This window comes from Bufo gargarizans, chromosome 4 (genome assembly GCF_014858855.1).
Source record: "Bufo gargarizans isolate SCDJY-AF-19 chromosome 4, ASM1485885v1, whole genome shotgun sequence".
NCBI classification, from domain to species: Eukaryota; Metazoa; Chordata; class Amphibia; order Anura; family Bufonidae; genus Bufo; species Bufo gargarizans.
The window spans coordinates 106,824,302-106,838,763 of NC_058083.1; the positions used below are offsets into that span (position 1 = coordinate 106,824,302).

General features: G+C 42.8%; 1 protein-coding gene across 3 annotated transcripts in view; it reads right to left on the reverse strand.

Moving 5' to 3' along the window:
• Positions 1–14,462, reverse strand: part of ARHGEF4 (Rho guanine nucleotide exchange factor 4) — a 229,001-nt gene that overhangs the window by 188,097 nt on the left and 26,442 nt on the right. The window contains exon 1 of one of the 3 annotated variants that reach the window (XM_044291398.1): positions 2,060–2,163. The exons of the other annotated variants lie outside the window; for them this stretch is intronic. Coding sequence (XP_044147333.1) covers positions 2,060–2,062 — 3 coding nt within the window. The 5' untranslated portion in view covers positions 2,063–2,163. Of the gene's footprint in view, positions 1–2,059; positions 2,164–14,462 lie in introns of those variants that run through there. 3 annotated transcript variants of the gene reach the window in all.

Consider the following 14,462-nt stretch of genomic DNA (forward strand, 5'->3'; position numbering starts at 1 on the left):
CCTCCTCTCAGCGCACCTGCGCCGACTGAAGACCGGTACGGTGCAGGCGCGAGATTTATAACGCAGACAGGGCCAGCCAGAGGACGTCTGTCAATCAACAGGAGGAGGGGGCGTTTTTTTTTTTAAAGCAGGATGCGGCTGCTACCAGCAAGTTACCGCCCTACTTGCTGGTAGAGAGGTAATTTACATATTATAAAAGTCTGTTTTTTAAAGAAACTAGTGAACGAAAAAGGCTAAGAGCACTATATATTGAAAAATCGATGTATAAGGATTTTAAGTAGCCAAAAAACGAAAAATTACTTTTGGGGGGTGACAGAAGCCCTTTAACTGCTCATTTGCTTATGGATTAAAAGTACTTTTTCTCAAGAATAATCCAGATTGCAAGTGAAAGGTATCATTACATTAAGCTGAGCTAACCCTACAAGACTTGGTGCCTGGTTTATTGAATTTCCTGCTGACTGGTTTTCTTAAATTTTTTCTATAGTGAAAAGCTCTTCATTCACAACATGATATCTACAAGTGCCATGTGATCAAAATTTGCTATGTAGCTCTAGCTTTGTTTTTGTTAGTTTTTTTATGCTGATTTTGACACTGAAACCATGGCAAAATGAGCTGGAAAAACACCCTAGGGGGTAATTTGTTAAAGACCAGAGTTTTATGTTGGTCTTTTATAGCACCTGCGCTGACAGAGGATGCCCATAATTTATTTTAGGCTACCCATGCACCTAGTTTGAAGTATACTCCAGTCCCTTTTATGCCTGAAAACAGGCGTAAATATTAGCGAATTTGCTGGGGCCGATAGCCCTAGATTGGCCCCCGCCATTCCCCAGTTGCAAGGACAACGTAGAAGCGCCAGTGCAACAAAATTGTGTTGCAAGGATGTTTTAAAAGTCGCCAAACGGGGTCTTGTGACTTTTTTTTCCACCAAAAACTAGCGTAGCAATGTTAGTAAATTGGGAGGCAGGACTGATGCTTCTTTTTTCAGCGCACTGAAAAGAGAAACTTCTTGCCCAATCTTGCCACAGTTTACACACTGGAAAGAGTGCTGCGACCTCAGAAGGTGCCCACACACTTATTAGCCACATTGAGTCAATAAAATAGTCAGATCTTTCGGACATGTTTTTTGCCCATGTGAACATACCCTTAGAGATTTCTTTCTTTCCACCAACCTATAAAAGTAAATATGGAACGCCATAACATCATATGTGCCATATACCATATTGCTTAAAGAGGTGTTTTCATCTCAGACAATGGGGGCATATCGCTAGGATATGCCCCCATTGTCTTATAGGTACGGGTCCCACCGCTGGCACCTGCACCTATATCGAGAATGGAGCCCCGAAAGTGAAGGAGGACGCACTGCACATGCCCCCCTCCATTCATTTCTATGGGGCAGCCTAAAATAGCCGAGCGCTGGCTCAGCTATTGCCGTCTGCCTCATAGAAATGAATGGGAGCATGGGCCGCGCATGCTCGGCACGCTCCCATTCACTTCTATGGGAGAGGCGGGGTATTAGCGCTTGGTGGTGGACAGACCCTGGGAAATCTGGGGTCCTCCAGCCACAGCACTCCCCACTCTGTTCTTGATATAGGTGCGGGTGCCAGCGGTGGGACCCGCACCTATCAGACAATGGGGGCATATATTAGCGTTATGCCCCCATTGTCTAAGATGGGAATACCCCTACTGCTAGATTAAAATACATTCACTTTTCTATAATACATAATAGCATAAGTAAGAAATAAATAGTATCATAGTAAAAGATGATAAAAAAAATTGTTCGATAAATTAAGACATCTACAATAAATTGCAGCTGCACCATCATAAATTATCTAATGACCATGAAGGTGGATGTTTAAAATTCATCCCAGACATTGATATAACCATACCCATCCAGTAGAAATCAGTGATTGATATACCGTAGACCCTATTGACAGTCACACAACCATTTTAGCTTGGCTCTACAAGGCTACAGTGAAAACAGGGAAATATGCCATGGTGAGCACAAAATTCAGGAATTTCACAAGGCATCTGAGCACAATGATGTAAAAAGTTACATTACCATATTCCTCTGCAGGAAAATAGGAGGGTCCACAAAATTCCCCTTAATTGATAAATAAAATCACGTTGCGTCCTATGAAGTGTAAGGCATTTCTTATGACTAAACCAAAATCTAATGACATGAAACTGTTTTATTTCTGTGTTGTCACCATCAGGTCTCCACCTTTACTGAGGGAGTAAGTGAAACATGACTGGGTGGATGGTTTTGGGAGACACCCCAGTATAATTTGGGAGAGCTGGTTTGCCAAGCCCTTACAAATACTCCATTAGCATTTACTAATGAGGAAATGTGTTCATGGAGTAAACTAATCAAACAAAGGACACTGACGAAGGTGGAGAGGGAGTAGACCAGAATATAGGAGACAATCAAGTTGTAACAAAGAGGGAAGATTACTCATCTGAAGTACGACTAAGTATGTAATGAAAAGAAATGGATGGCTAAGGGACCAAATCGATAGGTACACTCACTGCGTGGAAAGGGATATGGGAAAGTAAAAGGGGTACACGTGGAGATAAAAGTAATGAAGCAACAGGAGAAAATCATTCATTGCAGAACAAAAGTTTTATAATTATTATGAAGCCCAGACTTCTAGTTCTGTATCCCAAACTATCCAAAATAGTCTGTGATAACATTTCTCCATTAACCCCTTAACACATAATGCCGTACTGTAACGCGGGGCCGGCTCCCTGCGCAAGGAGAGGGTCAAGAACGCAGCCTGCGTCCTCGTCTCCATGGCAGCAGGCGAGCGGCAGAGGAGCTGAGCGCCAATAATTATGATCGGTGCACTGCTGTGTTGGGCTGTGTACAGTGAGTCACGTGACGCTGGTCACGTCATGTGACTTATCAGCCAGGGCTATTTAAACAGGCAGCCTGCTGGCCACAGGTTGCCTGTGATAGGTCTTATTTTATTCACCAGCATATCGTCTGTTAGTGTTTGTTGGGTTTTGACCTTGGCTCCATATTTTGACCTCGCTCTTGCTACCTCCTGCATTTGAGGTGACCTCTTGGCTTTGACTCCGGCGTGCGTTTGACTTGATCTTGCTTTTCCCTTTTGTATTGTTGTTCCTCCTGGCTCCTGACCTCGGCTCGTATTGACTTTTGATATTTGATTAACCCCTCAGTGCCTGCCTGTCACTTTGTTCTTTTCTCCTTTATTGTATCCTTACCTTTAAGGCCCAGGACGTACTCAGATTATGGACTGCGGTCAAGTTGTAGACCGTCGCCTAGGGTGGACCATGCAAGTAGGCAGGGACAGAGGTGAAGGTGGAGATCAGGGCGGAACACACTTCTCCCGTATGTGACACGTGCATGTATCACAGAGCAGGCACCCGGCTGCAATGACGTGGGAACAGTGATCCCACCAAACCCCATCATTTATCCCTTCAGAAACCGGGTTCAGCGCTGATTACTGCATCTATGGAGTTAGGCAAAGGGATGCGGCTCCCTCAGCCTTCCAATCGGAGCCCCCTCAATGAAATTGCGGGGCTCCGATCAGTTACCTTGGCAGCCTGGTCATTGCTAAAGCCTTCCAGGCCTGCCATGGTAATCTGCCTGCTGAACTATGCACAAGGCAGAATCCTATTCATCGTAATAGATCTCTGTTAGGGTGAATAGGACAAGGGATTTAAATATCCCAGGTTCTAGCCTTCTAAGGCCTCTTGCACACGACCGTATGCCTTCCGAGATATATGGTCCGTGAGTGGGCCATATGTCCCGGAGCAGCTTTGATTGTGCGCACGGGAGCACACAGCATCATAGATTAGGATGATCATATGAGTGCGGGACAATAGTCCTGAGGGTGGCCCGACGTCCATAGAATCATTGTAATCTATGATGCTGTATGCTCCCGTGCGCACGATCAATGCCCCCCTGGGACATATGGCCAGCTCATGGACCAAATATCTCGGAGTGCATACGGTTGTGTGCAAGAGGCCTAAGTGGGCTAGTTATTAAATAAAGTTAAGAAAAACAAACACCAAAATATTAAAAGTTTAACCTATTCAAGCCTGGAGTTTTTTTTTTTTTTTTTTGCGTTTTCGTTTTGTGCTCCCTGCCTTCCCAGAGCCATAATTTTTTTATTTGTCTTTTCATATAGCCATATGAGGGCTTTTTTTTTGCGGGACAAGTTGTACTTTCCAACGCCATCATTTAATATTGCATATGATGTAGTGGGAAGCGGGAAAAATATTCCAAATGGGGTGAAATTGCAAAAAAAATGCAATTCCACCACAGTTTTACAGTTTTTTTATTTACGGTTTCGATGTGCAATAAAACTGACTGGTTACTTTTATTCTACAGGTCAGTACGAATCCAGCAAAACCTTATATGTATAGTTTTTCTTGCGTTTAAAAAAAATTCAAATGTGGGGAAAAAAATCAGTTTTATTTTTTTGTCACCATATTTTGACCCCGATAACTTTTTTGCAATTATGTGTATGGAGCTGTATGGGGGCTCATTTTTTGCAGGGCGATCGGAACTTTTCATTAATACCAATCTGGGGTGTGTATGACTTTTTGATCATAATTAAGCAACCAAAAATGGCGAAACGACCATTTGGACCCTTCTTACGTTTTGCTGTTTGCCGTATGGGGAATATATTTTTATATTTTTATACTATAGGCATTTTCACACATCGCGACACCAAAGATGTGTATTTTTAAAAAATTTTTTAGTTCTTTTATTTTTATTTTAGGAAAAAGGGGGTGATTAGAATTTTTATGTTTTATAATTTTATTTTTTTTTTTAAACTATAACAATCAATCACTTGCATTGGAATCTATGATGATTTTAATAGTTTCCTATTGAGCCCTAAAGGCAAGGGCTCCATAGGAAATACTATTCAGCAACCTCCTATCATTCAAAAAGACAGGGGCTGCTGCATACATGCTCCAGCTCCTCCGATCGCCACACGGGGGAGCCGGAGCAACACCGAAAGTGCGCAGTTTCAGTTTAAGAGTGCTCAGATACTGTGGTCAGGATTGACCATGGCATCTGGGGGGGTTAAATGTCCACGATCGGCATTACTGCCAGTTGCAGACATGAGCCGTGGGTGTCTGCTAAAAGAAGCAGGTGGCCACCCGCGGCTATGGCTCCTGCTGCAGCGGGCAGGAGCGAGCGCCATCTTTATACACCCACCCAGTGCCATACATGTGCGGTGCTGGGCGTGAAGGGGTTAAATCACACCCCCTTCTAATTTTACATCAAAAAATATATAAACAATATAAAAATAAACATATTAGGTATCGCCGTTTCCGAAAATGTTGACTATTAAAATATTTTTACAAATTTCCTGTAATGCTGTAACAGAAAAAAATGAAAAACACGCGATTCAACATTTTTTTGTCTTCTTGTCGTCGTCCCGAAAAAAATTGAATGATCAAAAAGTCATTCATACCACAAAAATTGTACCAATAAAAGTTACAGTTCGTAATGCAAAAAACAAGTCCCATACAGCTCTGTAGACTGAAATATAAAAAAGTTATGGCTGTCAGAATACGGCGATGCAAAGAATTTTTTTTCAAAGGATTTTTTTTTTTTTTAAGTAACATAGTAACATAGTAACATAGTACATAAGGCCGAAAAAAGACATTTGTCCATCCAGTTCGGCCTGTCATCCTGCAAGTTGATCCAGAGGAAGGCAAGTAATTAAACAAAATAAAAACCATACAAGTTTGGTATCACCGCAATCATATTGAGCCACAGAAAAAGGGCGTCATATCATTTTTAGTGTACAGTGAACACCATCATGTTAAAACTTATTTTACCCAACAAATAATTTTTTTCCAGTTTTTCAATACAAGACATGGTAAATTAAATGGTGGCATTAAAAAATACATCTTGTGCCACAAAAAATAAGCCTTAATATGGCTATGTGAACAGAAAAATAAAAAAGTTATGGCTATTGGAATGTGGGAAGGAAAAAATCAAAAATGCAAATATGACCCGGTCTTCAAGGGGTTAAAAACTATGGGCTAGATTTCCATTACATTCAGGAAATCTTTTTTTTTTAGATTAAAAGAAGGATTGAATCACAGCAGAAGGGGGAGGGAAATGCTTTTGTAAATTTGAAAAGTAATATAAAGTGGGTTTATAGTTCAAATCTATTAGGGAATTCTGAGTTAATAGAGAGGTTGCCCCATTCAGAACCTTATCTATTAGCCAATGGTAATCCCGGACTTAAAGGGGTTGTCTGGGATTAAGGACTTTGTTCCATTAGTACAAGACAGACATACATATAACATACATCCATGTCCTACCTTTTCCACATGTTTCTGCCCCGTTTTCTTATAGAAAATTATTCGCCGGAAGTGACGTTTTCTTAGACTTGGTGACGTACCGAGCCCTAGCAGGTACAGATTTTTCTTAGAAATTACGGAGCGCTCCGATGTACTATTAATTCCTGGTCTACAGTCACATAAAAGTTCGGGGGTCCTCCTATACCAGACGCGTTTCGGGACTTCTTCAGTGGTCAAGCACTGAAGAAGGGATCAAAGAAAGTGCTTGAAAGCGCTCCGTAATTTCTAAGAAAAATCTGTACCTGCTATTATCATTGCTGCACGGTTTACGAACAACCACGGTACCCAGCTGATATTATCCCCCAGCGTACGAGAGCAAACAGAAACTCCGCACTGAGGTAAGATCGCGTCAAGCTTCGTGACACGTGGGATGCCACGTTCGGCTTGCAATTGAGATCTTTCAGCAACAAACTGTAAGTTAGTGCGCATATGGGGTGAATATAAAGGGGAATTTGCCGTAACATGAGAAGGATTGCAGCTTGTTTTAAAAGGTACCTAGGCTAAGTACAAATGATCGTGAACTTTTACTAACGAGTTGTGAATCAGCTATATCGGATATATCCATTGCTATACAAACAAGTGGCATTCAAAAGGACACGTAAAAAACGGTTACTGCTATGGACATAGATTAACAGAAGCTGGACTTCAGTGTGGAAGCATTGTTGCATTAATTGCATGGTGCAAGAGATATAAGATTATTATTGCGAATATATTATTTGGAATATACAAGGATTGTTTTACATGCCTATTGTTGCAAATATTTTATTCTGAATATATAAGGATTGCTTCGCATGCTTTTTATTTCTTTTTCTTTTTAGTACAGATTTATCCAAAATTGTGTACATACAGACTATTATCTATATCACATTTTATAAACAACTTTATATAGGTGTGTACACAATTTTATTAACTACTGGTTTTATTAGAAATTTATTGTTATATTGGGATTGTATTTACTAATAATTTGATTATATTTTAAGAACCCAAGTTTTTGGTGTGAATCCAGAGTGCCAATAATTTTCTGAGCTAAAATAAAAACTGTGTTTAAAAAGCAATTTTTTGTCACCATACAGCCCAAAAAGTGTAGTACCAAGCAATCAAAAAGTCATATGTACCCTAAAATAGGACAAATCAAAACATCATCTCATCCTGAAAAAGATTAGCCCCTACATAAGACAGTCACTCAAAATAAAATAAAATAAACTATGGCTTTCAGAATATGGAGAAACTAAAAAAATTTTTTTTTTAAAAAAATGCTTTATTATGTAAAACTGAAACAAACAAACAAAAAAAGTAGTCATATTTGGTATTCTCACTTCCGTAACAACCTGCTCTATAAAAATAGCACATTATCTAACCTGTCAGTTGAACGTTGTAAATAACAAAAAATAAAAACGGTTCCAAAACCGCTATTTTTTGTTACCTTGCCTCACAAAAAGTGTAATATAGAGCAACCAAAAATCATATGTACCCTAAAATAGTACCAACAAAACTGCCACCTTATCCCATAGTTTCCAAAATGGGGTCACTTTTTTAGAGTTTCTCCTCTAGATTTGCATCAGGGGGTCTTCAAATGTGACATGGCAGCTTAAAAATCTGCCCTCCAAAAACCATAAGGCGTTCCATTCCTTCTGCGCTCTGCCGTGTGCCCATACAGCAGTTTGCGATCACAAATGGGGTGTTTCTGTCTCTACATTTTCCTTTAATTCTTGTGGAACACCTGAAGGGTTAACAAAGTTTGTAAAATCAGTTTTGGATACCTTGAGGGGTGTCGTTTCTAAAATGGGGTAATTTTTGGGTGGTTTATATTATGTAAACCTCACAAAGTGATTTCAGACCAGTTCAGGTCCTTAAAAAGTAGGTTTGGGAAATTTTAAGAAAAATTCCAAGATTTGCTTCTAAACTTCGAAGCCTTCTAACGTCCCCAAATAAATTAAATGGCATTCACAAAATGATCCAAACATAAAGTAGACATATGGGAAATGTAAAGTAGTAACTATTATAAGAAGTATCAATATCTGTTTTAAAAGCAGAGAAATTGAAATTTGGAAAGTTGAGAAATGTTCCATTTTTTTTGTAAATATTATTATTTTTTTATAAAAATGAAAAATATTGACTGAAATTTACCACTATCATGAAGTACAATGTGTCACAACAAAACAATCTCAGAATGGCCTGGATAAGTAAAAGTTCCAAAGTTATTACTAGTGTTGATCGAGCATGCTCGGCCGAACACCAGTTTGGCTTGAGGATCGAGATGCTCGGCACATCGCAGTGTTCGGCCGAATACCACGTGTGCTCGAGCACGATGCCCGAGTCTCCTCCCCGCATGTTTGTTGGCTGCTATGCAGCCAACAATATCAATGACATTCAGTCTAATTTATTTGCGCATACACTTACAAAATCTGTGCTACTGTACGTGTGAGCATACACTCACCTAAAGAATTATTAGGAACACCTGTTCTATTTCTCATTAATGCAATTATCTAGTCAACCAATCACATGGCAGTTGCTTCAATGCATGTAGGGTTGTGGTCCTGGTCAAGACAATCTCCTGAACTCCAAACTGAATGTCAGAATAGGAAAGAAAGGTGGGCTACAACAGCAGAAGACCCCACGGGGTACCACTCATCTCCACTACAAATAGGAAAAAGAGGCTACAATTTGCACAAGCTCACCAAAATTGGACTGTTGAAGACTGGAAAAATGTTGCCTTGTCTGATGAGTCTCGATTTCTGTTGAGACATTCAAATGGTAGAGTCCGAATTTGGCGTAAACAGAATGAGAACATGTATCCATCATGCCTTGTTACCACTGTGCAGGCTGGTGGTGGTGGTGCAATGGTGTGGGGGATGTTTTCTGGGCACACTTTAGGCCCCTTAGTGCCAATTGGCCATCGTTTAAATTCCACGGGCTACCTAAGCATTGTTTCTGACCATGTCCATCCCTTCATGACCACCATGTACCCATCCTCTGATGGCTACTTCCAGCAGGATAATGCACCATGTCACAAAGCTCGAATCATTTCAAATTGGTTTCTTGAACATGACAATGAGTTCACTGTACTAAAATGGCCCCCACAGTCACCAGATCTCAAACCAATAGAGCATCTTTGGGATGTGGTGGAACTGGAGCTTCGTGCCCTGGATGTGCATCCCTCAAATCTCCATCAACTGCAAGATGCTAGCCTATCAATAAGGGCCAACATTTCTAAAGAATGCTATCAGCACCTTGTTGAATCAATGCCACGTAGAATTAAGGCAGTTCTGAAGGCAAAAGGGGGTCCAACACCGTATTAGTATGGTGTTCCTAATAATTCTTTAGGTGAGTGTATATACCATTTAATATGCGGAAGGTGAGCAGTAAGGGACGAGGAAGTGGCCATGCTGCTGATGGTGCACTCAGAGGCCGTGGCCCTGTGCGCAGTGAAACTGTGCCTGCTGCCAGAGCACAAGAAACACACTCAACCATGATACCTAGCTTCATGTCCCAGTTTGCAGGGCGGCACAGGACACTTCTCTTGTGCGACCAGGTGGTCGGTTGTATTGCAGCAGATAATGCTTCTAGTCGATTAAGCACCACCGTGTCTTCCACAATGTACAGTCTCAGTAATCAAGAGTCTGGTCAACAGAATCCTCGCGCTGATCCTCCTTCCTCCCACCATGGAGAGGATGAGGAGATTGAGAGTCATCCTCCTGAGGAGGACAGCGAAATCTTGTCTGTTGGGACTCTGGCACACATGGCTGACTTCATGTTATGCTGACTTTCCCGTGACCCTCGCGTTGTACGCATTTTGGCCAACACCGATTACTGGTTGTTCATCCTTCTTGACCCCCGCTACAAAGAGAACTTCTCATCTTTCATTGCTGTGGTGGAGAGGACTTGCAAAAGGATGCAATACCAGAAGGTCCTTGTGGAAAAATTGCTCCAAAAATTGACAACGCTAGCGGCAGAGTATGTAGTTCCTTGGGCAACCGAGGAGGGGAGATAAGGGGAACACACAGCAGTTCCAACAGAGGCAGGGCAACACTCTCCATGGCCTGGGACAGTTTCCTGACACCCCGCCAGCACCCTCACCCTGATGCGTGGCCTACTGTCACAAGGAGGGAACAATTTTGGAAGATGGTGAAGGAGTACGTAGCAGACCGTGTCTGCATCCTCAATGATCCCTCTGTGCCTTACAACTATTGGGTGTCCAAGGTGGACACGTGGCATGAACTGGCGCTCTACGCCTTGGAGGTGCTGGCCTGCCCTGCCACCAGCGTTTTGTCAGAGAGGGTATTTAGTGCTGCTAGGGGCATAATAACTGATAAGCGTATCCTCCTGTCAACTAAAAATGCTCTTATAAAAATGAACAAGGCCTGGATTGCCCCTGACTTCTCTACTCCACCAGAGGAAAGCGGCTGAACATAAAGGCACTTTAAATGTGGCTTTTATGGTGTATTGAATACACTGCATTCTTATGTACCCCTTCCACCACAAAAAAGGGTATCTGGTTCAATCTTCCTTTTCTCGTCCTTCTCCTCGTCCTCCATCATATCAACATGCTTATTAGGTTGCCCTCGCTCTCAATGTTTTAGATAGTCAGCTCAGCAGCAGGCCCTCGCCCATAATTTTTTCCATGGTCAGATCAGCAGCAGGCCCTCACCCCTAATGTTTTAGATGGTCAGGTCAGCAGCAGACCCTCACCCCCAATTTATTAGATGGCCAGCTAAGCAGCAGACCCTCACCCATAATGTTTTAGATGGTCAGCTCAGCAGCAGACCATCACCTCTCATTTTTTAGATGGTCAACTCAGCAGCAGACCCTCACCTCTCATTATTTAGATGGTCAGCTCAGCAGCAGACCCTCACCCCTAATGTTTTAGATGGTCAACTCAGAAGCAGGCCCTCACCCATAATTTTTTCCATGGTGAGATCAGCAGCAGGCACTCGCCCCTAATGTTTTAGAGAGTCAGCTCGGCAGCAGATCCTCACCCCTAATGTTTTAGATGGTCAACTCAGAAGCAGGCCCTCGCCCATAATTTTTTCCATGGTGAGATCAGCAGCAGGCACTCGCCCCTAATGTTTTAGAGAGTCAGCTCGGCAGCAGATCCTCACCCCTAATGTTTTAGATGGTCACCTCAGCAGAAAACCTTCGCCCATAATTTTTTCCATGGTCAGATCAGCAGCAGGGCCTCACCCCTAATGTGTTAGATGGTCAGATCAGCAGCAGACCCTCACCCCTAATTTCTTAGATGGTCAGCTCAGCAGCAGACCCTCACCCCTAATTTTTTGATGGTCAGCTCATGGTCAGCTCAGCAGAAGACCCTCACCCCTAATTTTTATTTTATTGTCATAGGTAATAGGTAGTAGAAAATGCATCCAGACATCCTTCCCATGCTGTTTTCAAACCATTTTGGTGATGTTTCCATCAATTTCTAACCTTTTTCTGTGAATCAGACACCCTCTTCTCTTTAGAGCAGGGGGTGCCTGGTTAAATGCTCGGGTCTCCCATTGATTTTCATCGTGCTTGAGCATACACAGTATTCGGCTGAACACTGTGATGTGCCGAGCTGCTGTTCGGCCGAGCATGCTCGCTCAACACTACATACTACGTAACGAGCATAAGGAGTTATTGAGATTTTTTTGCTGCAAGACATCCCTCATTGTTTATTTTATCTTAATGGGAAGCAAACTTTAAAGTGAATCTTCACCCTTGAACACCTTTTTGCTTTATATCTAAATAGATTCAATGTTGTGCTAAAATTTCTCAATATAGTATGGTATATCTTTATAGCAGTTGGAGCTTGTTTTTCTCTTAAACAGGGCTCCAAATCCTCTGCATATGTAGGGAGGAAGAGCCCTCCCCCAATAGTCCTTCTAGTAATGACCCCATATGTATATGATGATGATGAAGCTGAAAGTGCCTGGCGGTTGAAGAAAGCAGGAGGAAATTAATTTTGCAGCTTCACCACACATGGACTATATGTAGTAGCTCATAGTGGCACTACAATTCCTACACCCTGCTACTGTGTCTAATGGCTAACATTAATGTCATCTGTGTATTTATTCCCGGTTCTCCTACATTGTGCATTCATAATATTGCTATGAAACTATTATGTTCATGTAATGTGCATTATTCACCAGCAGGTGGCAGCAGATATGGTAGAAAGATTTTATAGATAGAATGGAACTTACCATTCCTTTCTGCCCCTTTTGGGCCGAAGTGGGCTAGTCCTGCTTCCTACCAAGGAAAGGGTTGCAGAAAGTTCTAGTTAGTTCTAGTCTATTGTTGGGAGAAGAAGAGTCAAGATGGAGCAGTGGGGGAAAGGGTCCCTTCTGCAGCAGGTGTCCCTCTAGGGAAACAGCTCATAGAACACCATGACTCCTTACAGATTAAGGCTCCATTCACACGTCCGCAAGTGTTGTCCGCACCCCTTCCGCAATTGTGCAGAACGGATGCGGACCCCTTCATTCTCTATGGGGACTGAATGGATTGTGAGAGCACACTATGTGCTCTCCGCATCCACATTTCCGGAGCGCGGGCCCCATCTTCCGGTCTGCAGTTCCGGAAAAAAATAGAGCATGTCCTATTTTTGTCCGCAATAGCGGACAAGAATAGGCATTTCTATAGGGGTGCCGGCCGGGTGTATTGCGGATCCGCAATGCACTACAGACTTCTGAATGGAGCCTAAGAGGTAGAGTATTGTGAGGGGGTCAACAGTCCAAGGCACCTCACTCCAAAGGTATGAAAATCGCTACAGAGTCCAGTAATGAGACAGAAGCCGAGTTTGGCACAGCAGAGAGTTAAGCAGAGTAATCAAGTGTGCCATCTTCTCCCAAAACCTGCTGGAACCAAGAGAAAGACCGAATATTGTCTGGATGCAAGTTTATTCAAGTAAAGCTGTTGAACTTTCACCAAGTCTGAACTCGACTTATTCTCCACCTCCTACAACTTTCCCCTTTATCGCTCTGAAGCCTAGCCCTGGGGATTGACGGTATGCAGGTAGGAGCACCGTAACACGCAGAGAAAACTATTAAGGCCGCACCACACCACTCAGCATTTCTATAAACCTTGGACCCTGGGTTTGACAAGTTTGATCTTGAGGAACTCTAGTGGCTGTACAGTTGCTGTAGAATTGTAACACTGACTGCAATAGACCTTCATAACTGACATTAGTGCATGCAGGGCCGTCTTTACCAAGGGGCAAAAGGGGCAGCTGCCCCGGGCCGAGTTGCTCCTGGGGGGCCTAAGGCAGCTGCCTCTTGAGCCCTGCTAGCTACTGCCCCGGGTGTCAAGCTGTCAGCTACACAGGGGGTGCTGCCATGCCTGCCGGCACTGAGTCCAGGCATCATGATCGTACTGTGTTAAAGTTGTGATCTAGGACCTTAATGACATCATCACCATGTGACCAGTAACCTAGCAATTACTGGTCACATGGCTATGAGGTCATCACAGGTCCTACCAGGAGTGTTGCAGAAGTTAACTGTGGAGCTTTTTTGTGTGAAGATTACATCAGAAAAAGGTGACAGGGGCTGTTATGTTAATATACTGTAAACTACTGTATAGTGGGGTGCTGTATACTGTGTGGGGGCCTGTATACTGTGGGGGGCTGTATACTGTCTGGGACTGTATACTGTGGGGTGCACTGTAACACTAGGGTGAGCCGAGCCCTGGTCTCCTTCCTGCAGAGCGGTGCCCACTTCCAGCCCAGAACACTGATCCTGAGCCGCTGGAGTCTTCAGAACTGGAAGTATTTACAGTCATTCACTGTACTTTACCAGATGTGTGGATATTTTGTGTGTGTGTGTGTTGTGGTGGAGGGCGTGATTGCCTGCTAAGGTGTGGGAAGGCGGGATCCAGGGGGCCCAAGTAAATTTTTGCCCAGGGTCCAATAAATATTAAAGACGGCCCTGAGTGCATGGGTTCACAAACATTTGTTTGGCTGAAGGTGCACCAATTTCCACATAAATACTTTTGTACATATCATTCACCGAAGAACAGAGGATGCTATAGCTAGCAGCTCGATATTAATACCTATGATTATGATTTTTGGAATGGGATGTCCAATAAAATCACTAAAGATAGATCGACATGCTCATGTTCCCTCATCCATAATACCTCAT